Raw genomic sequence first — 27918 nt, forward strand, 5'->3', positions numbered from 1 at the left:
CGACTACTGCTGTCTCTTGGTCCAGGGGTGGAGGGTGACCAGTTGGAGAACTCAGTGCTAAAGAATCATGTGAATTGTAGCAAGAGAAGAGGGTTGTGGAGGACGCGGGCAGTGGAGAACGAGGCAAAGCGGTTCCATCTGGCCTCTCAGGTAAATCAAGAGACATCTTAGAACCAGTGCTACTTGGTGACAATGATGAAAAGAAAGGATCTTCCAAGGACATGTAAGAATGCACCTGAACAGCACTAGCGTCCTGCTGCTTTGCATTAGAGGCATTGCCCGTTTGGCGCCGAGAGTCAGATGGCAGTGAATAATTCAGTTCTGCTGAAGAAACGTGCATCGCTTTTCGAGCCCGCCCAAGAGGAGAGTTGTGCGGTTGAGGTTCCAAACACAAAACATTCTCCTCGATATCCAGCTCCTTGGTGTCTCTTTGCTGCATCAGTTCAAAGGAAGTTGATTTGGCCCGCGTTATCGGCCCCTTTGAGTTGAAATATCCCCCTGCTACATTTGCAGGTTTGGAATTAAACAAAACGGGGCTCCAGTCTAGACTCTGATGTTTCTGAAGAGGCTCCCCAACTATTGGAAATGCCTTTGGCTCCCATTTCTCGGTTGTGTCAGCATTTTTGTTACAACCACAATTTAGCTCCAAGATGTCAAACGAACTGCTCTGTTCAGCAGGGTGTAAAACTAACCCTTCCTTTTCACTTATTTCAGGAGTTCTGGGGCCAAAGGAAGAAGCGTCTGCACTTTTCAGCCTTATCTTTTGTTTATTCTGTTGCTTCACCATTTTTGCTTCTTTTATGCCACTGAAACAAAAAGAAACCAATGATGGTACCGCAGCACCCCAAAGAGGCCTCTTCCCAGCATCACGATGAGTTCTACGCATGAGATTTGCACTCCCCCAAACAATTAGATAACGCTGAGGTGCGTAAAATTGTACTCACCTTTTTGGTAAATTAGAATAAGACTCTGCTTCTAGGGTGGGATTTTGCTCAAGAACTGAATACTTTGCTTGAATCTTCAAGAAAAATAAGACATTGGTTGTTGGTGAAGAAATGGCAATGAGATATTTTATTTTTTTTAAGTTTTATTTATTTTTGAGAGAGGTAAGCATGCGAGTGGGGGAGGGGCACACAGAGAGGGGGACCGAGGATCCGAAGAGGGCTCTGCACGGACAGCAGCGAGCCCTATATGGGGTTCAAACTCACCAGCCCATCAGGCTCAAATTCATGAACCGCAAGATCATGACCTGAGCCGAAGACGGACGTTTAACCGACAGAGCCACCCAGGCACCTCAGCAATGAGGTATTTTAAATTCATAAAGTTGAGAAGTTAGTTTTCAGAAAGCATAAAGTATTTAAATAATTCACATAAAAGATTTCCAAAATATTGAGTTTCTAAAATATTGAACCTAACAAGAACTTGTTCACATACTGAGGTCAAAGGGATCCAAAAAAAGGGAATAATAGTGTTATAGAAACTAGCATCAAATATGGGAGTTTTAAAATGTCTTTGGGAGTAATTTCACTCTCAAGAACACCCTATCTTCAGAAATTACATCATCTTAACTCTTAATTTTAATAAGTGCTCATTAGGCCCTCAGACTTATTTTTACCTCTTTCTTCCTTACTATTCTCCAGCTATATTGGTTTTCTTGCCATTCTTTAAGTGTACCAAACTTGTTTCCAATTCAAGGCTTTTCCACTTACTATTCCCTCTAATTGAAATACTCTTGGCCCCAGATTTTGCATGTCTGGCTCTTTCTAAGGAATGATTCTCTACTTAAATGTCACCTGCATAAGAAAGTCTTCTCTGACCACTCAACCCCAAATCATACTCCCACACACTCGTCATCCTCTCTCGATCTTTTTTCCTTCATAGCCATTATCACATTATGAAATGTGTCACACAGAATCTTAGATATCATCAATTTGTGAAATATATCCTGATTTTAGAGATGTTTAAATATATTTTTAAATGTCATTGGCAATCATCAGATTCCACCTGTTATGGGCTTAATTATGACTCTCAAAAAGAGATGTTGAAGTCCAACCCCTGATATCTGTGAATGTGACCTTATTTGGAAATAGAGTCTTTGCAGATATTATTAGTCAAGATGGATTAGGGTGAGCCCTATCATAATGACTTGTGCCCTTATAAAAACATATAACAGAGACTCAGAGACATACAGGGAGAATGTCATGTGATGATGGAGACAGAGACTGGAGCAATGTACCCACAAGCCAATGGATGCCAAAGATTGCTGGCAAACTCCAGAAACTAAAAAGAAACAAGGAAGGCTCTCTAGAGCTATGAGAGAAAGCAGGGCCTTGCTGACACCTTGATTTTGGACTTCCTGCCTCCAGAACCTTGAGAAAATAAATTTGTTTTAAGCCCTCCTCAGTTTGTGATACTTGTTACAGAAAGCCTAGTAAACTGATTAGAGACATTAATACCCCACTTTCAGTAATGGATACATCAGACAGAGGATCATAAGGAAATAGAGGGCAGACGTGAATAACACCATAAGTCAATTAGATCTAACAGCACGTATATAACAGTCCACCTAACAACATACATATTCTTCCCAAATTTATATGGAACGCTTTCCAGGATATACCATATGGTAGGCCACAAAACAAGTCTTAATACATTTTAAAAGATTGCCATCATACAAAGTACCTTTTCCAATTATAATGGATTGAAACTAGAAATTAATAGCAGAAGGAAAACTGGAAAATTCACAAATGTCTATAAATTAAACAACTAATGGGTCAAAAAAGAAATTACAACAGAAATTAGAAAATGCTTAGAAATGAATGAAAACACAGCATACCAAAATGTATAAGATACAGTGAAAGTGATATTCAGAGGGAATTTATAGCTATAGACACCCATTCTTAAAAAGAAGAAAGATCTTGAGGTACTTGGGTGGCTCAGTCAGTTAAGTGTCTGACTCTTGATTTCTGCTCAGGTCATGTAGGATTTCACAGTTGTGAAATCGAGCCCCACATTGGGCTCTGTGCTGGGTGTGGATCCTACTTGACATTCTCTCTTTCCCTCTGCCCTTCCCTCTTTCAAAAAAGGAGAAGAAGGAGAAGGAGGAGGAGGGGGAGGAGAAAGACCTCAAATCAATAACTTCATACCTAAGGAACTAGAAAAAAAACAAACTAAACCCAAAGAAAGCAGAAGGAAAGAAAGATTAGAGCAGAGATAAATGAAATAGAGACTAAGAAAACAGTGGATACAATCAACAAAACCAAAAATTGATCCTTTGAAAAGATCAATAAGAGGGACAAACCTTAGTTAGACTAAGGAAAAAAAGAGGGAAGACTCAAATTACTAAAATCTCAAATTACAGAAATATAACTAGATACATTCTACCAATTTTACAGAAATAAAAAATGTCACAAGACAATAGTATGAACAATTGTACACTGACAAATTGTATAACCTGGATGAAATGGACAAATTCCTCGAAACACATGATCAACCAAAACTGACTCCAGAAGAAATAGAGACATCTAAATAGACCTACAACTGGTAAGTAGATTGAATCAGTAATCAATCAAAAGACCTTCTGACAAAGAAAAGTCCAAGACCAGATGGTTTCATTATTGATTTCCACCAAACATTTAATGAAGAATTAATGCAAACTCCTCCAAAAAACTGAACAGGTGAGAACAGTTGCTAAGTCATTCTATGAGGCTAGCATTTACCTAGCCTTTGGCTAATACCAAAGCCACACAAAGATACTACAAGAAAAAGAAAACTACAGATCAATATCTTTTATGATTATTGATGCAAAGTCCTCAACCAAATACTAGCAAGCTGAATTCAGCATCATATTAAAAGGATTATATAGCATGACCAAGTGGGATTTAGTCCCAGAATGCAAGGATTGTTCAACATACAAAAATCAACCCAGATAATACACCAAATTAATAAAATAAAGGGGAAAACCCCCATCTGATCACGTCAGTTGATGCAGAAGAAAAGCATTTGACAAAATTCGTGATAAAAACACTCAACAATCTAGGAATAATAGAGAGTGTCCTCAACATGATAAAGACCATGTATGAAAAACCCACAGCTAACATTATATTCAACAGTGAAAAACTAAAAGCTTTTCCCTAAGATGAGGAATAAGACAAGGATGCCAATTTTTACCACTTCTATTCAACTTAGTACTTAAAATTCTAGCCAGAACAATTAGGCAAGAGAAAAACAAAAGGTGCCAAAACTGGAAAGGAGGAAGTAACATTATTTTCATTTGCAGATGATATGATCTCATATGTTGAAAGATTCCACGCATGCACACAGAAACCTAGAAATAATAAACAAATTCAGTAAGGTTGAATCATCACACCCAAACCACTTGCCTTTCTATACACTAGTAATAAACAATCTGAAAAGAAAATTCAGAACACAGTTCTGATTATATTAGCATCATAAAAGGCTTAGGAATAAATTTAATCAAGGAGATGAAAGACTTGTATACTAAAAACTACAAAACATTGCTGACAGAAACTAAATAAGACATAAATAAATGAAAGACATCCCTTGTTCATAGGAAGACATAATATTGCTACAATAATAATATTACCCAAGGTGAGCTACAGATTCCATTAGATTCCTATAAAAATCCCAATGGTGTTTTGCAAAAAATAGAAAAATCCAGGCGAAAATTCATATGGAATCTCAAGGGACCCTGAATCGCCAAACCAATCTTGAAAAGGAAGAGCAAATTCAGAGGACGCCTATTTCCTGATTTCAGAATATACTACAGGAGCACCTGGCTGGCTCAGTCAGTAGAGTATGTAACTCTTCATCTTGGGGTCATGAGTTCAAGCCCCACGTTGAGCATTGAGCTTACTTTTTAAAAATGTACTATAAAGACGGGCGCCTGGGTGGCTCAGTATGTTGAGCACCCGACTTCAGCTCAGGTCATGATCTCATGGTTTGTGGGTTTGAGCTCCCCATCGAGCTCAGTGTTGATAGCTCAGAGCCTGGAGCCTGCTTCGGATTCTGTGTCTCCCTCTCTATCTGCCCCTCCCCGCTTGCACTGTCTCTCTCTGTCTCAAAGATAAATAAAAATGTTTAAAATTTTTTTTAATATACTACAAAGGTAAAGTAATAAAACAGCATGGTACTGCCATAGAACAGTCATAAAGACCAATGGAATAAAATAGAAAGCATAGCAATAAATTCACATATGTGGGAAACTGGTTTTTGGTGAGGGTGCCAAGACCATTCAATGGAGAAAAGACTCTTTTCAACAAATGGCTCTGGGACAATTGGATATCCACATGCAAAAGAATGAAGTTTTTAAACATTTTTTAATTAATTTTTTCATGTTTATTTTTGAGAGAGAGAGAAAGAGAGACAGAGCGTGAGTGGGGGAGGGGCGGAGAGAGATGGAAACACAGAATTTGCAGCAGGCTCCAGGCTCAGAGCTGTCAACACAGAGCCCAACGCAGGGCTCGAATCCACAAACCATGAGATCATGACCTGAGCTGAAGTCGATGATTAACTGATTGAGCCACCCAGGCACCCCTAAACATTTTTTTAACATTTATTTATTTTTAAGAGACAGATTGTGAGTGGGGGAGGGACAGAGAGAGAGGGAGACACAGAATCCAAAGCAGGCTCCAGGCTCTGAGCTGTCAGTGCAGATCCCAATGTGGGGCTCAAACGCATGAACCGTGAGATCATGATCTGAGCCCAAGTCGGACACTTAACTGACTGAGCCACCCAAGTGCCCCCAAAAGAATTAAGTTTGACTCTTACCTTACAACATAATATAAAAATTAACTCAGAATGGATCAAATACTTGAACATAAGAACAAAAACTATAAAACTCTTAGAAGAAAACACAGAAAGCTTCGTGACATTAGATTTGGTAATGATTTCTGGACATGACACCAAAGGTACTAGCAGTAATAATAAATAGAAAGATTGAACTTTATGAAAAGATTAAGAACATTTGTGCATCAAAGTACATAATCAACGGTGTAAAAGGGCAGCACACAGAATGAGAGACAATATTTGCAAGTCACATATCTGGCATGGGATTACTATCCAGAATATATAGAGAACTCCTAAAACTCAACAGCAACAAAAACCCAATTCGAAAGTTGGCAAAGGACTTGACAGACATTTTTCCAAAGACAGTATACAAATGGCCAGTGAGCACATGAAGCAATATTTAGCATCGCTAATCAGGAAAATTCAAACCAGAACAACAATGAGATATTACTTTATACCCATTAGAATGGCTACCATAAACAAAATAACAAGTATTGGTGAGGATGTGGAAAAATTGGAACCCTTGGACATTGCTGGTGGGAATGTAAAATGGTGCACTGTTGTAAAAATTAGTATGGCAGTACCTCAAAAAATTAAACTAGAATTATATGAAAAAATTAAATTAGAATTATATGATCCAGCATTTCCATTTCTGCATATATACCCCAAAGAACTGAAAACAGGGCACAAAACGATCTGTATACACTCATACTTTTAGCAGTATTATTTACAATAGCCAAAAGTTGGAAGTAAACCACCTGTTCACCAATGGATGAATGGAGAAACAAAACGTGGCATACAATGGAATATTATTCAGCCTTAAAAAGGAAGGAAATTCTGACACGTTATGATAGTGATGAACCTCGAGGACATTATGCTAAGTGAAATAAGCCAAACCCAAAGGGCGAATATCATGTGATCTCACTGATAAGCGGTACCTAGTGGTAAAATTCACAGATATGGTAGAATAGTGGTTACTAAGGGCAGTGGAGAGGGTAGGGGGGAGGAAGGAATGGAGAGCTATTATTTAATAGGTATAAAGTTTCAGTTTTTCAAGATAAAAAGAGTTTGGGGAAGAGATGATGGTCATAACTGCACAACAAAATGAATGTTCATAGTATCACTCAATCATACACCTACAATGAGTTCAGGTGGTGAATTTATGTGTATTTTACCACAATTTGACAAATTTGAAAAAAAAAAGTAGGCAAAGGATTTGGATATACATTTGTACAAAAAAGATATACCAATGACCGATAAGAACACAAGATGATGCTCAACATCACTAGTTATGAGGGAAATGCAAATCAAACCATAAGATACTATTTCACATCCATTAGGATGGCTATTATCTAAACAAAACAAAACAAAACAGAAAATACCAAGTGTTGGCAAAGATGTAGAGAAATTGGGACTCTTGTGCATTGCTAGTGGGGATATAAAATTTGCAACCACTGTAAAAAATTAGTTTGGTAGTACCTTTAAAAACAAAACCTAAAATTATTGTAGAATCCAGCAATTCCTGGATTCTTCTGGGTATATACCCCAAATAATTTAAATTAGGGACTTCAACACATATTGGCACATCAATTTTTATAGCAGCATTATTCCCAGTAGCCAAAAGGGGGAAACAATCCAAATGTCAATTGGTGGATGAATGAATAAGCAAAATGTGGAATGTACACACAATTGAATATTGTAAACCCATAAAAAGGAATGAAAGTCTGATGCATGCTTAAAAAAAAAATAGATGAACCTTAAGAACTTGCCACATGAAATAAGCCAGATATAAAAGAATAAATACACAATTCCACTTATCTGATGTACCTAGAATAAGCAAGTTTATAGAAACAAAAAGTAGAATAGAAGTTGCTAGGGGTTGGGGTAGGGACCGTGGAGAGTTTCTGTTTAGGATGATGAAAAACTTCTGGCAATAAATAGGAGTGATGGTCACACACATAGGGAGGATACTTAAAGCCACTGCATTGTACGCTTAAAAATGGTTACAACGGGAGCGCCTGGGTGGCTCAGTCGGTTAAGTGTCCGACTTCAGCTCAGGTCATGATCTCGCCGTTTGTGAGTTCAAGCCCCGCGTCAGGCTCTGTGCTGATGGCTCAGAGCCTGGAGCCTGTTTCAGATTCTGTGTTTCCCTCTCTCTCTGACCCTCCCCCGTTCATGCTCTGTCTCTCTCTGTCTCAAAAATAAATAAACGTTAAAAAAAAAAATTTTTTTTTAATGGTTAAAATGGTAATTTTTTCCATAGTGATAAAATGATATATCTTACCACAATAGAAAATATGAATGGGGAAAGTGTTTCCTTCTCTTCTATTTTCTGGTACAGATTGTGTAAAATTGGTGGTAATTCTTCCCTAAACATTTGGTAGAATACTCAAGTGAAATTATGTGGGCCTGGAGATTTCTTTTTTGGGAGTTTTAAAATTATGACTTCAGGTTCCTTAACTGTGATGGGGCTATTCAAATGATCTATTTCATGTTGAGTAGGCTGTGATAGTTTGGTTTTTCTTTTTGAGGAAGTAATCCATTTTGTCTAAGTGGTCAGGTTCATTTGTATTTATTATCCTTTATTATCCTTCTGATGTCTGCAGAGCCTGTAGGCCTATCCCATTTCACTCCTGATATTGGTCATTTTTATTTTCTTCTTAAAAAAAAAAATCAGCCATCATAGAGGTTTGTCAATTTTATTGATCATTTCAGCTCTTTTCTCCACTATTTTTCTGTTTTCACTTCATCAATTTCCAATCATTATTTCTTTCCTTCTGTTTTCTTTGGGTTTTTGTTTTTTTTTACTCTTCCCGCCCCCCCCCCCTTTAGATTCTTAAAGTGGGAAGTCAGATTATTGATTTGAGACTTTTACTGTCTTCAAATGTTTGTATTCAGAGTGCTATAAGCTTCCCTCTTAATACTGCTGTAGCTCTGTCCCACAAATTTCAATATGTTGTATTTTCATTTTTATTCAGTTCAATGTGTTTTTTTTTAAATTTCCCCTGAAACTTCCTCTTTCACTCAATGGATAATTTAGAAAAATGTAGTTTAGTTTATAAGTGTTTGAATCTTCTCCTGTTATCTTTCTGTTAATTGACTTCTAGTTTGATTCCACTGTGGAGAGAGAATACATTCTGTATGATTTAAATTCTTTTAAATGTTTGAGCTTGTTTTATGGCCCAGAATATGATTGATCTTGGTATATGTTCCATCAGCACTTGAAAAAAGTGTGTATTCTTGTGTTGTTGATTCGAGTGCTCTATCAATATCAATTTGATCCTGTTGACTGATGGCGTTGTTAAGTTATCCTGTATTCTTGCTGATTTTCTATTGAGTTTTTCTATCAATTCTTAAGAGAAGGGTACTGTAGTCTTCTACTATTGTCAGACTTGTCTATTTCTCCTTTCAGTTCTGTCAATTTTTGCTTCACAAATTTTGTAGCTCTGTTTGGTCCGTACACACTTAGGACTGCTATGTATGTATGACTTATTGGTGGATTGATTTTTTTACCATTATATATTGTCCCTTCCTGCCTGTGATAATTTTCTTGCTCTGAAGTCTACTTTATCTGGTATTAATATAGTTACTCTACTGATTTCCTTCATTCCTGTTTATATGAATACATGATGTATCTTTTTTTTCCAGTCTTTAAACCAACCTGTATATTTGCAGCATGTTTCTTATAGACACATATAGTCGTTATGTTTTCAATACACTCTGCCAATCTGTCTCTCTCTCCTTTTTTTTTTTTTAAAGAGAGAGAGAGTGCACAAGCAGGGAAGAGGGGCACAGGGGGGAGGGGAAGAGAGAGAGAGAGAGAGAGAGAGAGAGAGAGAGGAAGAGAGAGAATCCTAAGCAGGCTCCATGCTCAGCATGGAGTCCGACGCCAGGCTTGATCCCATGACCCTGGGATCATGACCTGAGCCGAAATCAAGAGTCGGATGCTTAATCAACTGAGCCACCCAGGCACCCCCCAATCTTTCTCTTAATTGGTATACTTATGCCATTTACATTTAGCATAATTATTGACATGTTAGGGCTTAAGTCCGCCATTTTATTTCTTGTTTTCTGTTCTGTTTTTCATTTCTCTTTTCTTTTTCCTGCATTTTTTAGAATTTCGTTTTGATTTACCTATAGTGTTTTTTAAGGTATGTCTTTGTATAGCTTCTGTAGTGGTGGCTCTAGGTATTACATTATATACATATAACCTATCACAGACTACAGGTGTTATCATTTCACTAGTTCGAGTACAGAAACCTCACCTCCTTTACGTCCGTAACCTTTCCCTGTTTATATTGGCTTAAATACTTCCTCTAATACATTTGGAACCACATAAGACTGTATAATTTTTGCATCAATCATCCAACAATTTAGAAAGCTCAAGAAGAGAAATTAAACCTATTACATCTACTCATGATTTTGCATATCATGTCCTTCCTTCTTTCATCATTTCCTTTCTGTTTAGAAAACTTCCTTTGCCATTTTTTTTTTTTATATGCAAGGTCTCCCAGACAAATTCTTTTAGTTTTTTGGTGGCTGTTGTTTGTTTGTTTATTTTTCCATCTGAGAATGTCTTGATTTCTTCCTCATTCCTGAGGGGTATTTTCACTGGATGTGAGTTTCTGAGTTGCCAATTATTTTCTTTCTGCACTGGAGAAATATATGTTGCTTCCATCTGGCCTCCATGGTTTCTGATGACAAATTTGCTGTCATTATAATTGTTTTCCCCCTATAGTGAAGATCATTTTTCTCTGGCTGCTTCATAGAAGTTTCCTTTTTAGCTTTCAGCAGCTTCATTATGATGTATCTTTTGTTGTTGTTGTTGTTGTTGGTTTGATAGGGAGAGAGAGTATGAGCAGGGGAGAGGGGCAGAGGGAGAGAAAGAGAGAATCCCAAGCAGGCTCTGTACTCAGTGCAGAGCCCAGCACGGGATTTGATCCCATGACACTTGGGATCATGACCTGAGCCGAAATCAAGAGTCAGACGCTCAACCAACTGAGCCTCCCAGGCAGCCCAAATGTGATGAGTCTTTAAGTTCTTTTTTTGCCTTGACTTTTTTCCCCTCTCCTTGAACTCTGCTGACACAAGTGCTAGTTTTTTTGTTATAGTCCCTTAATTCCCTAAGGCTCTGTTTGTTCTCTTTTCCAGTCTATTTTATTTCTGATGTTGAGGCTGGGAAATTCCTATTGTTCTATTTTCTAGTTCATTAGTTCTTTTTTTCTATAGGTACCCTGAATTCTGCTTTTGAGCCTATCTACTAAGCTATTTTGTTTCAGTTACTACCTTTTTCAGTTCTAAAATTCCCATTTGGTTCCTCTTTATTTCTTCTGTTTCTTTGCTGAACCCTTTTATTAATTCCTTGCTGAGACTTTCCTTTTTTTTTTCAAAAATTTTTAATGTTTATTATTTTTTTTAATGTTTGTTTTTGAGAGAGAGAGAGAGAACAAACAGGGGAGGGACAGAGAGAGGGAGACACAGAATCTGAAGCAGGCTCCAGGCTCCTTGCTGTCAGCACAGAGCCCAATGTGGGGCTTGACCACACAGTGAGATCATGACCTGAGTCAAAGTCAGACGCTTAACCGAAAGGTCACCGAGGTGCCCCAAGATTTTCCATTTTTAAAATCTTTTCAAGCATGTTTGTAATTGCTCATTGAAGCATTTTTACAGTGGCTGCTCTAAAATCTTTGTCAGATAATTCTAACATCTCTATCATCTCAGTATTGTCATCTATTGATTGTCTTTCATTCATTTGGTTTGAGGTCTTCCTAGATTCTTGGTATGACATGTAATTTTCAATCGAACCCTAGACATTTCTGTATCGTTATGAGGCTCTGGATCTTAGTTAATCCTCTTTTAACTGGGTTCTTCTATTTTTAACTCCATTCTGACAGGGGAAAGGAAAGGTGCTGCCTCATTACTGCCTTGTTATTGCCACATAGAATTGACCTCCCCTAGTTTGCTCGCTGAGCCTCTGTTGACACCCAAGCAGAGACACATCAGGAGAGGCTCCCCATGTGGTCTCCACTGACACTGCAGGAAGCTCTCATGGAGGCCAATGGGGATGAAAGTCTTTGCTCTTTACCTGATCTTCTCTGACGCCACTTCAGCACTTTACTACGGTTTTAGAAAGGTGAGAATCTAGGGGGCGCCTGGGTGGCTTAGTTGGTTAAGCATCTGACTCTTGATCTCAGCTCCGGTCACCATCTCATGGTTCCTGAGTTCAAGCCCCGCATGGCGCTCTGTGCTGACAGTGTGGAGCCTCCTTGGGATTCTGTCTCTCCTTCTCTCTGCCCCTCACCTGCTTGTGCTCGCTCTCTTTCTCAAAATAAATAAACAAACCTGAAAGGAAGGAAGGAAGGAAGGAAGGAAGGAAGGAAGGAAGGAAGGGAGATGGGAATCTAGTACCCCACTCAGTACCCCTTTGCTGACATGGGTGGGGTTAGGGGCCATTATTTTCTGTGGTGTTGACTAAAGGAGAGTAATGATTATCTAAAAGTTTTCTATCTTGCTGGACTGCCCCTTTACTGATCCTTTGCCTAGACAGAGCAGGCTTTGTTGTTGTTTTGTTTTGTTTTGTTTTGTTTTGTTTTGTTTGTCTGTACCATTGGCATTTCCAGGTTGTTGACTTTCAGTTCCAAGTCTGCAAAAATGAGGCAAAAGAAAACCCAAGGAACTTATCATCATGTCTTTCCTCAGGTCCCAAAGTCCCTAGCTAGTCTGACTTCTTTCTATCTTTCAGAACCTTCTTAGAGTTGTTTTATTTATAATGTCAGTTGTTTCCAGTTGCACTTAGTGGGAGGAATAGGGGGGAAAAAGTATGTCCACTTGATCTTCCCAGAAACAGAAATCCTCTTTAGTGAACTTTAACCAATTCCCTCTATGGGAGTTTGAGCTGTGTTCCTATGTTCCCATCTACTGACTAAAGGCCCACTTCAGGCAACTCACCTGGAGCCATGACACTGCTACTGGGCTAAATTTGAGTATTGTCATTTTCTGGAACCTAAATAAAATATTAGTCCACATACTCTAGCAACACATTAAAAGAATATCTTTTGTTCAAGAAGGGTCAATTCTAAGAGTACAGGGATGGGTTGATACCACCAAATCCAATGATATGACTGTACTAATAGGTTAAAGGAGAAAATCCATGTGATCATTCCATGAGTGCAAAAATATGCAATTGACAGACTTCAACATTCTTTCTCTAAAAATTTCCTAGTAAAATAGAAATTAATAAATACTCTCTTTAAACAATTAAAAAACAACAGTCAAATGTATAATTGCACCAAAAAAGGATAAAATGCCTAGGAATAAATTTAACCAACGAGGTAAAAGACCTATACCTATAAGACATTAGTTAAAGGAATTGAAGATGTCAACAACAAATGGAAAGATATACCATGCTCATGAATTGGAAGAGTTTATACTGTTAACGCTTGGGTTCATACAACCCAAAACAATCTACAGATTCAATGCAGCCCCTGTCAAAATACCAGTAGCAATTGGTAGAACTAGAACAAATAATCCTAAAATTTGTATGGAACTACAAAAGACCTCAAATAGTCAAAGCCAGCCTTGAGAAAGAAGAAAAAAGCTAGAGGTGTCACAATCCAAGATTTTAAGATATATTACAAACTATATTCATCAAAACAGTATGGTACTGACACAAAAATAGACACATAGATCAATGGAACAGACAGAGATCCCAAAAACAGACCCACACTTATATAGTCAACTAATCCATGACAAAGATGAAAAGAATATACAATGGGGAATGACAGTCTTTGCAGTAAATGGTGTTGGGAAAACTGGACAGCTACATGCAAAAGAATTAAACCGGACCACTCTCTTATACCATATAAGAAAATAAAGTAAAAATGGATTAAAGACCTAAACGCGAGTCTTGAAATCATAAAAATCCTAAAAGAAAACATAGGTAATCTCTTACAGTAATCTCTTGGACATTGGCCTTAGCAAAATATTTATGGATATGTCTCCTCAGGCAAGGGAAACAAAAGTAAAAATAAAACTACTGGGACTACACTACAATGAAAAGCTTTTGTACAGCAAAGGAAATCCTCAACAAAATAAAAAGTCAACCTACTGAAAGGGAAAAGATATTTGTACATGATATATCCATAAGGGGTTAATATCCAAAAGAATTTATATACTCAATACCAAAAAAAAATCAGATTAGAAAATGGGCAGAGGACGTGAATACACATTTTCCCAAAGAAGACATGCAGATGGTCAACAGGCACGTGAAAGATGCTCAACATCACTAATCATCAGGGAGATGCAAATCAAAACCACAATGAGATGTCACCTCACACCTGTCAGAATGGCTACTATCAAAAACACAAGAAACAACATGTGTTGGAGAGGTTGTGGCAAAAAGAGAACCCTTGTGCATTGTTGGTAGGAATATAAATTGGTGTGGCCACTATGGAAAACAGTATGAAGGTTCCTTAAAAAATTAAAAATAGAACTACCATTTGATCGCGTAATCACACTACTGGGTATTTACCCAAAGAATATAAAAACGCTAATTCGAAGGGATATATGCATGCCTATGTTTATGGCAGCTTTATTTACAATAGCCAAATTATGGAAGCAGCCCAAGTGTCCATCCATAGCTGAATAAAGAAGTGAGATATATATATATATATATATATATATATATATATATATATATATATATATGTGTGTGTGTGTGTGTAAACTGGACAGCTACATGTAATAATACATATATTACTATATATATATAATGGAATATTAGCCACAAAAAAGAATGAAATCTTACCATTTGCAACAACATGGACGGATCTAGAGAGTATTATGCTAAGTGAAATAAGTCATACAGAGAAAGACAAATACCTTATGCTTTCACTGATATGGGGAATCTAAAAAGCAAAATAAACAAGCAAAAAACAGACTCTTAACTATAGAGAAGAAACTGGTGGTTGCCAGAAGGGAGGCTTGTGGCAGAAAGGGTGAAATAGATTAAGAGGTATAAACAAACAAACAAATGTCTCCAAGTCAGCATCACACTTTATAGTGAAACATGAGAATCTTTTCCATTAAAATTCGGTTGTCCATAATCGCCTCTATCATTTAACCTGGGAATACTAGCCAACGAAGTAGACATAAACAGGATACAAGTAGCAATTTCTAACAAAACTATATTCTTACTTCCATGTCCTTCTACCACATTGTTTTTCCTTGAAGTTGACACTAACAATAGGATTACTTAGTCCATTTCAAGCCTCAACAGTTTTTCTGGCTTTCTTTCCTTTCCTCATGATTCAGCGTTCAACTGACAGGAGTTACCATCAGAATCATGTCTTACATACTTTGTATTCTTAATACTGTGATAACAGTAGGTCCTCAGTGAATATTTTCAGGTTAAGAATCCAGGGGTGTCTGGGTGGTTCAATTGGTTAAGCTTCCAACTTTGGCTCAAGTCATGATCTCACGGTTCGTGGGTTTGAGCCCCACATCAGGCTGTATGCAAACAGCTCAGAGCCTGGAGCTGGCTTCAGATTCTGTGTCTCCTTCTCTCTGTGCCCCTCCCCCACTTGTGTGTACACGTGCTCGCTCTCTCTCTCTCTGTCTCAAAAATAAATAAATGTTGAAAAAAATTTTTAATATTAAAAATTAAGTTAATATGTATATGTAACTAAATATACCCTTGCAAGGTAAAACAGTAATTTTGTCTTCCTAAAGTTTGTTCAGAACCTAATACTTTGTGACTATATAGAACAAGTACTTGACTTCTCAGTTTTCATGATGAGATCAAAATAGCATATCCTAGAATGCTCAATATTTCTTAACTGGAATTTGGTTAAATCATAATTGTTTTTATACCTTAAGACCTTCAGCTGAAAATCCTCTACATGCTCTAAAATATTCACAAAATTTGATGAGGCATACGCAATCAAAACGCAGCTAGAAGAACCTGAAAATTCACATCAGTACTCAACTCTGAATTCACTTTAGGGTTGTCACTCTCACTTTTAACTGGCCACACAGCTATTTACGTGGAAAGAGAATATACACTTGCCCTGTCACTCACTCCTATGGTTTCTAAATTTCGCTGAAAATCGTATACCATAGGTGAACCAAGGGATTCATTTTCTACATTGGAGTATTTCAATTAATTTGTCCTTCTCCACAGGAGATCGGCAGCGTAGCCCCACGCACCCCATGTCCCATTTACTTGTGACAATGGATCATTAGGTAAGTTCGACAACTAATCTGAGATCCCTTGACCAAAATCAAATATGAAAAAGAAAGAGAGACAAAATATCAAGTTTAATGTTTACCTCTGTTCCTGACTTTTTACCCCTGATGACATCCATCTGTCTCTTAAATAGTTCTAATACAGCCTTGTAGACCAGTTCATACTGTTCCTGCAGAGCATCACAAACCGGAACAAGGGAAAACAAACAAAAAACTTGGTGAAATACAGAACCAGAGTTTGGGAGTATGCACATCAGTCAAATCTTAGTGTAGCAGATCTGAAGATCATTAACAGTAGTTTAATTGTAGTGCCCTTATATTTGTGTGGCCCATTTCAGATTGCAAAGCGCTTTTAGGCTGCTAAACGTAGCTAAATATTTGATCGTCTACCTCTAAATATACAAGGAAGGGCCTTCCAGCATGTTTTATGTTCTACTCCACATTCTCACTTATCTTTCTGTCCACCATCATCCCTCCAGTTCTATTTTCCTTGCTTACATTTTAAAAGTTGTATTGGATCCTGGATGCATTTTTTTTTTTTTTTGTCAGTTACCTTCATCTTTTCCAGAAAAAGTTAGATAGAATTGTGGTTGATGGGTAGACAGATGGCTTCAATATGTATTCTCAAACTTGACCCTCACAATTGATCTGTAAAGTAGGTAGCCTGTTATTCCTGTTCACACTGTGCAAGGTCATTCAGAAGTAAGGTCCAGACTTGAATTAGAACTTGAATCTTCTGACTCTTAGTTTAGTGCACTTGGATCAAGCTGCTGAAACGGTCTCCTAGCAGAGATACTGAAGCGACGTAGAGCACTGAAGGGTTTGGAAATTTGTGCTTGTAAAAGGATTTCACCATAGAAAATGAGACCACCACAATTACAAGGTTTGTGGGGAGTTTTCTGCCGCCATACTTGATCAAGCACTTGATTTTGTATCTACTTTTCATCTGAAAGAGCCTAAACGGGGTTTCCCCTGACACTTTACACAACTCTATACAAATAAAGCACAACCTTTGCCAATTACAATTTTAGCAGGAGAACAATAGAGTCTATCACCCAACACATCCATTGGTACACTCTTCTATTTTTTTAAGAAGAGAGAAAAATCAGACAGGAAGCACCCAGCTGGTTACAGTGGTTATTTCCTGGTTAGCGTGGTGTCAGAAAAAGCAGCTACAACTGGTAAGGTATTTGTTCAGCTAGTTGCTGATAGTGCCAGCATGGGAAGGCTAACTTAAAATCGTTTCGGCTGTCTTCCGACTCTCACAAGTAGGCCTGAAATGAACTTTCTCTGAAATGGGGTATGGTTGTATTTCTTGATGCAGTTTCACAGTGTGATATTAGACAACTAGGATGCAACCTCCTGGAATCTTTATACATTTACAGGGATCAGCCCTCTTTGAAGTCTGGTAGCACTAAACCAGCCAATGCTTACATTTCACAGAAACTTTTTCCCTTACAAGCTGAATATAGAAACACCTACAGTCAACACATGAAAAAAAAAAAGTTTTTTTTCCACTAGCTATTAGTGGAAAACCTGTGTGGGCCAAACAGAAGGCTTATATTATAATAGCTCTTCATTTTTTCCCTCCCATTCACAAATGCTAGATGAAAATATCTAAACTGTTGCTGTCAATTATTTTACCTCCAAATCTACGTGCAAGTTCACTTTGTAAGTGCTTTAAACACTTGAAGGTCTTGCTATTTAAGCAGCAAAAATTAGTTGTACCAAATTGTGTGAAAGTGTCTGTTGCTTAATAAATATCAGTAAACACTTGGTGAATAAGGAATGAGGAATGCCAAACTCCATCTTAAAGATGGAGACCATTTATTTAGAAATGTGGGTAAAACGATTGGCGCGGAAATCTGGGTGAAATTAACATCGTAGAGAGTGAGAGATCTGTGCTGGGAATGTTTCATCGAGAAGGCGGAGCTTGAGTGGGAGAGGAGAGGACAAAACCGAGGAAGAGCATCTGAATGGAATGAAGGGGCATGAGTAATTTGGGGTGGATTAAAATATCGTGATACATATATACATATGTACATACATACATATATATACATATAATGTATTGTGATGCATATAATATTGTGATCATATACATGTGATCCGTATATATGTGATCCGTATATATAATACATGTATATTGTGATACATATATAATCATATGTATAGTATGATTGTAATTATGTTTTTTAAGTTTGCACACAATAAGGATCAGGAGAGACTATAGAACAATAATAATCGTGGCTACCTCTAGGTGATAGGATTATGGTTGATTTTATTTTTATTTTTAATTAAATCAAAAAATGAGTATATAAAATGCATTCCCCAGATTCTGTTACCACTTCCTGAAGTAGAAATTACATGTCTCTGATTTTCTCTGGTTTCAGAAATGAATCAAACCAGCAAGTTAACCTGACCCAGGTATTATATCTTGAGTACGTCAAAGAGCTTGTTGAATTTTTTCAACATCCCTTGTAAGAAACATAAAGTTACTGAGTTTCTTCATATTTTTTGCACAGACAGTAGAATACAAGGAATGAGAGGAATGTGACCAAAGCCAGGGATGTAGGAAAAATATTGATATATTCAGAGTTTGAGGAAATGCAAGTGGACTCATGCACTTAGTAGTAAATTGGTGTTATAGCTAAAAATCAGCTATTTGGGGATGCCTTACTATGAAACCGAGAGAGGTAGGAAGACCCAGACACATGTTACCATCCATTCACAATAGTTGCATACCTGAGTTTGAACAAATGAAGGCCTTTGTGTTCGCATTTCCTGGATCAAACTAAAAATACTGAAGTTCTCAGGAATGATCTATCAAATAAAGAGAAACAATATCTTATTCCTTTGTTCCTAGCTTTGCTAATAAATTATTTCTCACGGTCTTGTTACCCCCATGGCATCTGTTGTCCTAACACAAGATCATATCAGAAAAAGAATGCGTCTTTAAAATGAATGAGATTTCTCCTCACTTGTGTCATGATTTAAAGCCTGGTGTTTTCCCCAGAAAAGACTGAAGAAACTCTTGAGAATGATTTCACATGGGGTGACCAGATGTCTGAAGTTAAACATATAATGAAGGTGGAGCCTGGGTAGGTGAGCAAATATGAGAATTTTATGAAATAAAAGAAGTTGGCAGATAGGTTTAAAGCCCATATTTCACACTTCTCACTTCCTATTATTAGACTTTAAGAAAATGATTTCTAGGGGCACCTAGGTGGCTCAGTCCATTAGGCACTGACTTCAGCTCAGGTCATGATCTCGCAGTTTGTGAGTTCGAGCCCCGCGTCGGGCTCTGTGCTGACAGGGCCTGGAGCCTGCTTAGGATTCTGTGTCTCCCTCTCTCTGCCCCTCCTCCACATGTTCTCTCTCTCTCTTTCAAAAATAAAACATTTAAAAAAATTTTTTTTAATGATTTATAGATTGGAACACAAGGCTTGATTGGGGTAGATTGAGTCCATCCATTACAGCCATTTGGATAAAGGAAGGGTACCTGTGTAATTTGGGGCTGTGATTCTCAAACGCTTCAGAAGCATCAGAAGCACCTGGAGAGCTTGCTGGGCCCCCACCTCCAGTTTCTGCTTCCGTTCACCCAAGGTAGGGCCCAAGATTTTGCGTTTCTAACAAGTTCTCAGGTGATGCTGATGCTGCTTCTCTGGGAACCACACTTCGAGGACCACCAACTTAGGGACTGAATTAATCATCTGACAAAGTGAGTCTACAAGTGAATATTCTAGAAAATAGGAGTCATGGAAATAGGTGTTTGGAAGAACCAAACAATTCCTAAGTCTGCATGTAACAGGGTAGGCAAACGGGAAGCGCCTGCGGAGAGAAACTCACCCCGTCTTTTAGCAACATCCAGGTATAATCGATAGCGCAGATCACACCAGTCCTCCCACAACCGGCACTGAAAGGAAAGATCACAGTGGCACATACAGTTGCAGAGACTGGATTGTTGACAGTAGCTGGGAAATTTCACCAGCATATTGAGGAAGAAGTAACCGAGAGGCAACAAAACGTTCTAAACCCCCCATTTCCCAGAGCACGTCTCTTGGTTGCCACATGCACACACTGAGCCTCGGGACAGATCCTCGGCCACTTCTCACCCGCAAGGGTGTCTGGAGCGGCACTGTTCTCGAGTAACTTGTCAGAAAATACTACTTTAATGCTCAGGTTGACTGTATTATGGTCTGTTTCTGCTACCGACCTTTCTCTTCCTATCACTTTCATGTCTCAGCTTCATTCCTTTCTAATCAACTGGAGAAAGTAAGACTAGTATCAAGAGCCTATATGCTACATGCCTGTACCAGCATAAATTCCAACAGTCAGTCTTCCTTCAGTTTCAGCAGGAGTCCTGGCCAGGCTATGACATTTGGTTGGTTTTGGGTGGAAAGTTCAAAGAACAGCATCATACCTGCAATGAATGCACACGGGAACATGGTCATCCTCTTGGTAAGAACGCATATCCCAGATGAGCTCAAGAATAGGGTCTATGGATGAAGGCACATCATGGTCTGGCCAATTCCTGTAATGAAACTGGTAGAGAGTTCGAGTTTCCTATAAAAAAAAAAATAGCCAGAATAAAAGGAGGGTTCAGCGTTAGGACCCCACCTCATTCTAGCACAAGATTACTCTGACCTCCTAAGTAGCATCTCTGTCCTGTTGGCAATTTATGCTGCTTCCTTTCCTATAGGCCTCTGGTGCCCACATGCCTTCTGAGAACAATTAAAAGTGATTTCAGGTCACTGACTATTGGTCTGTCCCTATCTGCCCCACTCACACACAAGAGGAGATAGATATTACGACTGGTGTATTTCAGGTGGGTCACAGGCATGCTGGTATATTAAACCCCTTTGCCTTAGAGAGACTGGGCAGTGTGAGCTCTCAATTCCCAGTCTCTACTCACTGCACAGCCTCTATTCATCCTACAGATATTATCATTTTATATGTGTGCCATTGTGTGTAATAGATTGTGGAGCAGAGATTACACCAAAGGTCTCTTTTGCATATACATCAAAGGCCCAACTACTCCCCATTGTCTTATGCCCAGCCTGCGACACATACATACATATTTATTTATTTATTTATTTATTTATTTATTTATTTAAATGTTTATTTTATTTTTGAGAGAGACAGACAGAACATGAGCAGGAGAGGGGCAGAAAGAGAGGGAGACACAGAATCCAAAGCAGGCTCCAGGCTCTGAGCTGTCAGCACAGAGCCCGATGTGGGGCTTGAACCCATGAACCATGAGATCATGACCCTGGCCGAAGTCGGATGCTCAACCGACTAAGCCACCCAGGCACCCCTCATATGTTTTTTTTTTTAATTTATTTATTATTTTTTTTAGTGATTATTTATTTTTGAGAGATAGAGAGAGACAGAGCATGAGCAGGGGAAGGGCAGAGAGAGAGGGGGACACAGAATCCAAAGCAGGCTCCAGGCTCTGAGCTGTCAGCACAGAGACCCATTTGGGGCTTGAATACACCAGCTGTGAGATCATGGCCTGAGGCAAAGTCAGATGCTTAACCCACTGAGCCACCCCAAGCGCCCCACATACATGTTTTTACCTCTGTCTCTGTAGGCTCTTGAGTTTACCACTCCTGTTCTATACTTACACTATTGAACTTGGCTTTTAGAGTCCTGATTATGTAATCAGATTTTCTATTTTCAGCTTCCTAAGAAGTAAATTAAAATAGTAGTTACTTCAAAGACTAATATTCAAAAACTAGTCTCTATAAAGTAGATCCTGGAGCATTTGCTCAGCCGCAATGGAAGCAGCCATCATACTTACACAGGATATGGAGAAAGGGCCAACTTGCAGTTGTAGCTCTCCTGGCTCAGTCCAGTAGCGCTCACACTTTTTCTGTTACACAAAACAGAATGTAATGATTTCCCTCCATATATTCTAGTCTCTCCTAGGTAAAAAAACCCACTCTCAATGAGGGAGACACAGGTTCTGTGTCCTTCACCTTATGTTAGCAATGTCCTACCCCCTTGGGCTTCGCCCCCAACATCATGGTGGTCTGGAATCTCCAAGGACAGGGAAAACACTAAAGGATATATAAATTACAGACTTCCTAGAAGTCTGAAAAAGTAGAAATAGGGATCTGGCATTTTCAGCACAGTAGTCCCCCCCTCGTTCACAGCTTTGCTTTCCATGGTTACAGTTACCAGTTTCAGCCTTTCGGGTACCTACCGTCTGGGACGTATTGTTGGCAATACTAAGTATTGTAGTAGCCTAACCCTACATCACAAACACCTACGTCATTTCCTTTGTGTCAGCATCTGATCGTCTCACATCATCATCAGAAGAAGGGTGAGTACAGTACAATAAGATATTTTGAGAAAGAAAGAGACCACATTCACACAACTTATAGTATATTGCTTCAATTGTCCTATTTTATGATTGCTGTTGTTAATCTCCTAATATGCCTAGTTTACAAGTTAAACTTCACCATAGGTATGTACGTATAGGCAAAAATATGGTGCGTGTACAGTTCGTTACTGTTGTTGGTGTCAGGCATTCACCGGGGGTCTTGGAGCACATCCCACGCGAATAAGGAGGGGACTGCTCTATTTCGAAAGGATTAACAGAAATCACCTCTACTAAAACAAAGCTGCACGAGCGAAGTGAAACCCCAAATTCCTTGGTTTTAACTGAACTGTGAATGTCAACAGTAGGTAAGACAGGTGCTCTCCAATGGAAACAAGATGTGAGCTACACACTCAATTTTAAGTTTTCTAATAGCCACGTTCAAAAGTCAAAAATGAAATTGATTTTAATAATATATCTTAGCCCGATCAAAACACATGTAATCTGGATAAAACAGATATTAGATATTTGACATTTCTTATCTCAGTCTTCAGACCCCGGTGTGCATTTTATATTTACAGTATATCTCAATTAATCCACTAAATTTTCATCGGAACATTTAATTTCCATTTAGAGTTCATAAAATTTATAGGTGAAAAAGATTCACGTACCTAAGTTGTTCAAATCATGCTTAAAGTTCTCCAATCACTGAATTGGAAAACTGAGTTTTTAAATTTAAACTCATTAAAATAATAAAATAAAGTTAAATTAAATTAAATAGTTCCTTGGGTACGTTAGCTATGTTTCAACTGCTTGATAGCCACATGCAGCTAGTGGATGTCATGTTGTTGGACAGCACAGGGTTAGAAGTGCTGACTGCCATTTAAGATGCTTGATTAATAAAAATGGGAAGATGAATTGTTACTTTAAAAGCATACCTTCTTTTTACTTAAAAATATAGAGCCTGGGCAAATGGACAAAAGGAGTTCTTAGAGGTAAATAAAAAATACTTGAGAGTCATTTGGCATTCCCAAACTGAAAGCTAGAAGATGAGAATAATTTTTTTTTAATGTTTATTTATTTTTGAGAGAGAGAGAGACAGAGTGCAAGCGGGGGAGGGGCGGAGAGAGAGGGAGACACAGAATCTGAAGCAGGTTCCAGGCTCTGAGCTGTCAGCACAGAGCCTGACTCAGGGCTCAAACTCACGGATCGTGAGATCATGACCTGAGCCGAAGTCGGACACTTAACTGACTGAGCTACGCAGGCATCCCAGAATAATTTTTACGTAGGCACACTTAAGGCAAGTTCTGCAACCAAGTTTCCCCCTTCTCTTTCCTTTAACTCACCTTCCCCATCTCAAACTCCATGCACGCCATAACAATGATCTGAGGGGATGAAATAAATAGAAACCTGAGCGTTGATACAGTTAGAAAAAGCAGTTAACACACGGGTCCCAGAGTCATTGTTCTTTCTGTTTTGTCTTTTTTTTCTTGTTATTGAACAAAAAAGAAAACAGAAATTTTGATAAATTTTAAAATATTGCTCCTACCCTTCTTTCTGTCCTTACTTCCCTTTTCTCTATTCAAATCGGTAAATTCTTGTTAACAAATGAGGCTGTCAAGATGAGAACTTTCATTTCCTTGAGTAAAGGTGACTTTGTGATTTTGACAAAAATGTGCCTGAACACTGAAAATTCTAGTGACTGACCCAAAAAGGCACTGATTTTAATACAAAGGAAACCTCAGTCACATACCCTGATACCCTCCTCCCTCCATCTCTAAAAACTAGAGAATATAGTAACAAAAACATTTCTGCCCTTACCAGGACACTGTATTCCCAAATCATCCTCCAGAAGTCCAGGAGAGTTGTAGACAAAGGTCCCTGGGTGGCTATATAAGCTTTGGGTCCATAAACTCCCTAAAGGGGAACAGAAATTATATGGGATGACTACAGATAATATCCTTTTCTTCTTGTTTAGAATCCCCTCCACCTCTTTCTTAGGTACCTAACGAAATATGGTCTAGTATCCCAACCCCTTTTAAGGTACCTAGAAAACTATAGAATATGGGGTGTACCTTAATGAAGTTGGCATTGATGTAGTTGGAATCTTCATCTGAGGTTATCAGAGACAGCTCTACTAAGCTATGATCATCTATAATACAAAAGATGGACATATTAGAACTAAAGGGACTTAGTCAGAGGACTTACCGTAAGTCAGAAACTAGCATGTGAATAGTGGCTGTGCAAAAGTGTTTGATGAGTGAGTGAGTGAGTGAGTGAGTGAGTGAATGTTCTTTTGTGGTTGTATATAGTACAAACTCATTTGTCAAAGCATTGTACCAGGATTGGGAACAGCAGGCAATGGGTAAAAATAGGAATGACTGGATTTGGGAGAAGGTACAAATTTATAGGGAGAAACAAAAACTTACAGGGCAAGATATCCTTGTATCTGTTTTTCTTGATATTCTTGGGTCTCTCAGCCACAGTTGTAGGATAGGTTTTGTCTGCCTTGTACTTAGTGGATTGTCTTTTCAGCCACTGTAATAAAATTCCAAAAATTAAATCTTCCTAGAGAAAAGAGGTAAGAAGCTCTCTCTGTAGAGACCTTTCCTTCTCTTTTGCCCAAACAGTCCACTTTTGCCCTTGTAGCATCTTCTAGAACTACCTCCAATTCAGGACAGAGCCCCTGAGCATAAGGTCAGCAGACTTCAGTTTGGAGAAGTGAAAAGATCACACTTAACTGCAGCTGAGCCACAAATAGCTAAAACCTAGAGGTGAAACTAGTGAATATTTTAAAAGCCAATGTCTTTTTGAAAACAAACTATATGCTCCACACAAACGTCAAATATTAAAAGTTTACCTTCTCTACGGCTACTACAGGGCTATTTTAAGTAGAAATGGAGCTTAAGCCAAATAAAATCTCTCTATATATAGCAAAATTTCAAAAGTTTCAGTCCCAGAAGCAGTCTTTTTTTTTTTTATATGACCCAAACTGCAAGCTGACCCCTCAAACAAACAACAATCTTACAACAACTGTGAGATCGTGAGCTGAGCTGAAATCAAGAGTCGGACGCTTAACTGACTGAGCCACCCAGGCACCCTGAGTGGAAATCTTTTATAGTCTCCCATGTGCCTGTGGCATGTCCTTAGTTAAATTCACAGTCATGAGATCAAGCCCTGCAGAGCCCTCCACACCCAGCGGGGAGCCTGCTTAAGATTCTCTCCCTCTCCTTCTGCCCCTCCACCCCACACGTGCAAGCTCTCAAAAAAAAAATTTTTTTTTTTTAATTTCCACTCAAGTTACACCAACTTTTTCAGCTGTCTCTGCTCTTATCCACTAAAGAATGCTCACTTTTGGGGCGCCTGGGTGGCGCAGTCGGTTGAGCATCCGACTTCAGCTCAGGTCACGATCTTGCGGTCCATGAGTTCGAGCCCCGTGTCAGGCTCTGGGCTGATGGCTCAGAGCCTGGAGCCTGCTTCCGATTCTGTGTCTCCTTCTCTCTCTGCCCCTCCCTCTTCATGCTCTGTCTCTCTCTGTCTCAAAAATAAATAAACGTTAAAAAAAATTTTTTTTAAAAAGAATGCTCACTTTCAGGCTGCCACTGATTCCAGAGCTGCTGAAAAGATGTGAAGTCCCAGAACTGCTCCTTTTCGAAATTTCCAGAACTGAGCCTGTGCATCCACAGGGCCTGTTACACTGTTTCTACTTGTTTGTTTTGTTTTGCCTGCTTGTGGAATGTTTTCTAGGGAGAATGCTATAAGCAAAAAGCCCTTTTCTTGGTAAGATGCGCCTCTGTTAATTTGGTGAAATGTCACAGATAAAGATTGTGTGTGTGAGACATTGTGTATTTGCGTGCACACATGCGCACGTGCGTTCATCAGCCTATGCTAGTTTCGCTCCTTCGATTGCCGCCTTCAACAATGGAACAGGATGACTTTTTCTTCCCATTCATTCCTCCTCCGGCAGTCATCCTCCTGGATGACTTAAGGAGACCATGCTCTTTTAGCAAAACATCACATAGGAAAGGCCTGTGGAATGGCTAATTTGGTAAGTGTGAAAGTTGGGTTTTGTCGTTGTTGTTTTTTGTTTGTTTTTTGTTTTGTTTTGTTTTTAGATATCTTACCTTGAGCTCAGAGCACTGTGAAGGCCTTTTTTAATTCCCCTACTCTCCCTACCAGACCCAGGGGCTCAAAACCCCCAACAGAGAACAAAACAGAGCGGAAGTAGGATGGAAGAACTGATCCACCTCACCAGAAAAGGAGGAGCCTTGAGAGTAGACAGCAAAAGGGTATAAAAGAGAAAGTATGGCCATGGGGGTGGGTTGGAGTTGAGGGAGAAAGGGTTGGTCAAAGGCAGAAGGCATTTCTCTGCCAACCGCAACGCTGGGATATGCATTCACAATACCAACAAGAGAAATCGGGGGAAAGTTGCTGAGAGAACAAGAAACAGGGCCAGCATCCCTCCTGGGCCCTGATTGGTTGAAACACATGACCAACCAGATTCTGTGCAAGCTTGATAAGCTTATAGTAAGTGCATTTGGTTTATGGTCTATACTATCCTTTTCCTTTCAAGACAGGAAAACTGAGGTCCTGGCCGTAAAAGTAGAAATCAGGACAGAGCCATTTTCAGGTACTTCTCATCGACTAGTGAGTTAATTACTAATAAATGGATTAGGGTCACTCCCAAAAGAGAACAGAAAGAAAAAGAAAAAGAAAGCACAAGACCGGAATATCTTTGCCTTGGAGGACTTCCTCATGGTATAGAAGACATAGCATAAGTTACATTTCAGAGCCGGATAAATCCAATCTGCCCCCCCACCCCCCGCTGTGCTAGATGAGAGAGGGGGAATCAGGGTGGGCTGTCTCTCAAGGTAGTTCCCCAATGCCTACAACTACAAGTCAGTATGATCTATTCCAAGCCTCCAATCCGCTCCAGTTTGCCAGCCAAACATGTGGGGATTTGGCTGCTGTCCAATAGTCAAGTAAGTGAGCAGGTAGATAAGCAATAGCCAAAGTGGGGTGAGTAAACCAAGGAGATCAACTTTAGATACTTAAAATGTGAGGCTATGACAAAAAGTGTGATTAAAAAAAAAAAAATCCTGGGAATAACTGAAAATGTGGAGTGAAAATCTGGGTATAGAGTTGAGAGAAATTAGAAGTGATGGGATATATTTATTCTGGTGGTAGTGATGTGGGAAACAAAGACAGAAGGAAATGGTGAATAAAATTAAATTTCCTTATTACCAGCAGCCCATGGACAAATACTTGCGGCGGGCACAGTGGAACATTTCTCTAGAAGCCTCCTACCGTCTTAATGTGCATGCTTTGCTAGAGGGAGAAACAATCTTAACCTGACAACACCAAGGCCTCCGGGATCCTAGCAGATGAAAACACCTTTGGAAACTTCCCCTTGCCTTTACCTCCCCCAACTCCCGAGTATAGAATCAGTCACTCCTCACAATCCCAGGGTAGCTCTTTCTGTCCACGGGCCCTGTCCCCATGCTTTAATAAAATCACTTTTTTGCACCAAAGACATCTCA

The 27918-nt window shown here is 39.0% G+C and overlaps 1 protein-coding gene and 1 long non-coding RNA gene across 4 annotated transcripts in view; one reads left to right on the forward strand and one right to left on the reverse strand.

Annotated features, from left to right (window-relative positions):
* Positions 1-27918, reverse strand: part of PTPN22 (protein tyrosine phosphatase non-receptor type 22) — a 60343-nt gene that overhangs the window by 22524 nt on the left and 9901 nt on the right. For 2 of the 3 annotated variants that reach the window (XM_019837643.3, XM_003990480.5), the window contains exons 2-13: positions 24808-24916; positions 24454-24530; positions 24200-24295; positions 23725-23763; positions 21857-21928; positions 21681-21740; positions 20477-20619; positions 19903-19969; positions 18799-18876; positions 16137-16223; positions 945-1018; positions 1-806 (exon numbers count right to left, since the gene is read on the reverse strand). In XM_019837643.3, coding sequence (XP_019693202.2) covers positions 1-806; positions 945-1018; positions 16137-16223; positions 18799-18876; positions 19903-19969; positions 20477-20619; positions 21681-21740; positions 21857-21928; positions 23725-23763; positions 24200-24295; positions 24454-24530; positions 24808-24916 — 1708 coding nt within the window. The remainder of the gene's footprint in view (positions 807-944; positions 1019-16136; positions 16224-18798; positions 18877-19902; positions 19970-20476; positions 20620-21680; positions 21741-21856; positions 21929-23724; positions 23764-24199; positions 24296-24453; positions 24531-24807; positions 24917-27918) is intronic. The other variant, XM_019837646.3, reaches the window with a different exon arrangement.
* On the forward strand, positions 793-27909 carry LOC109502538. The gene is made up of 4 exons (XR_006582880.1): positions 793-924; positions 15989-16050; positions 26558-26667; positions 27626-27909. It is a non-coding gene; the product is annotated as an uncharacterized LOC109502538 (long non-coding RNA).

Source organism: Felis catus, chromosome C1 (assembly GCF_018350175.1).
Source record: "Felis catus isolate Fca126 chromosome C1, F.catus_Fca126_mat1.0, whole genome shotgun sequence".
NCBI lineage: Eukaryota > Metazoa > Chordata > Mammalia > Carnivora > Felidae > Felis > Felis catus.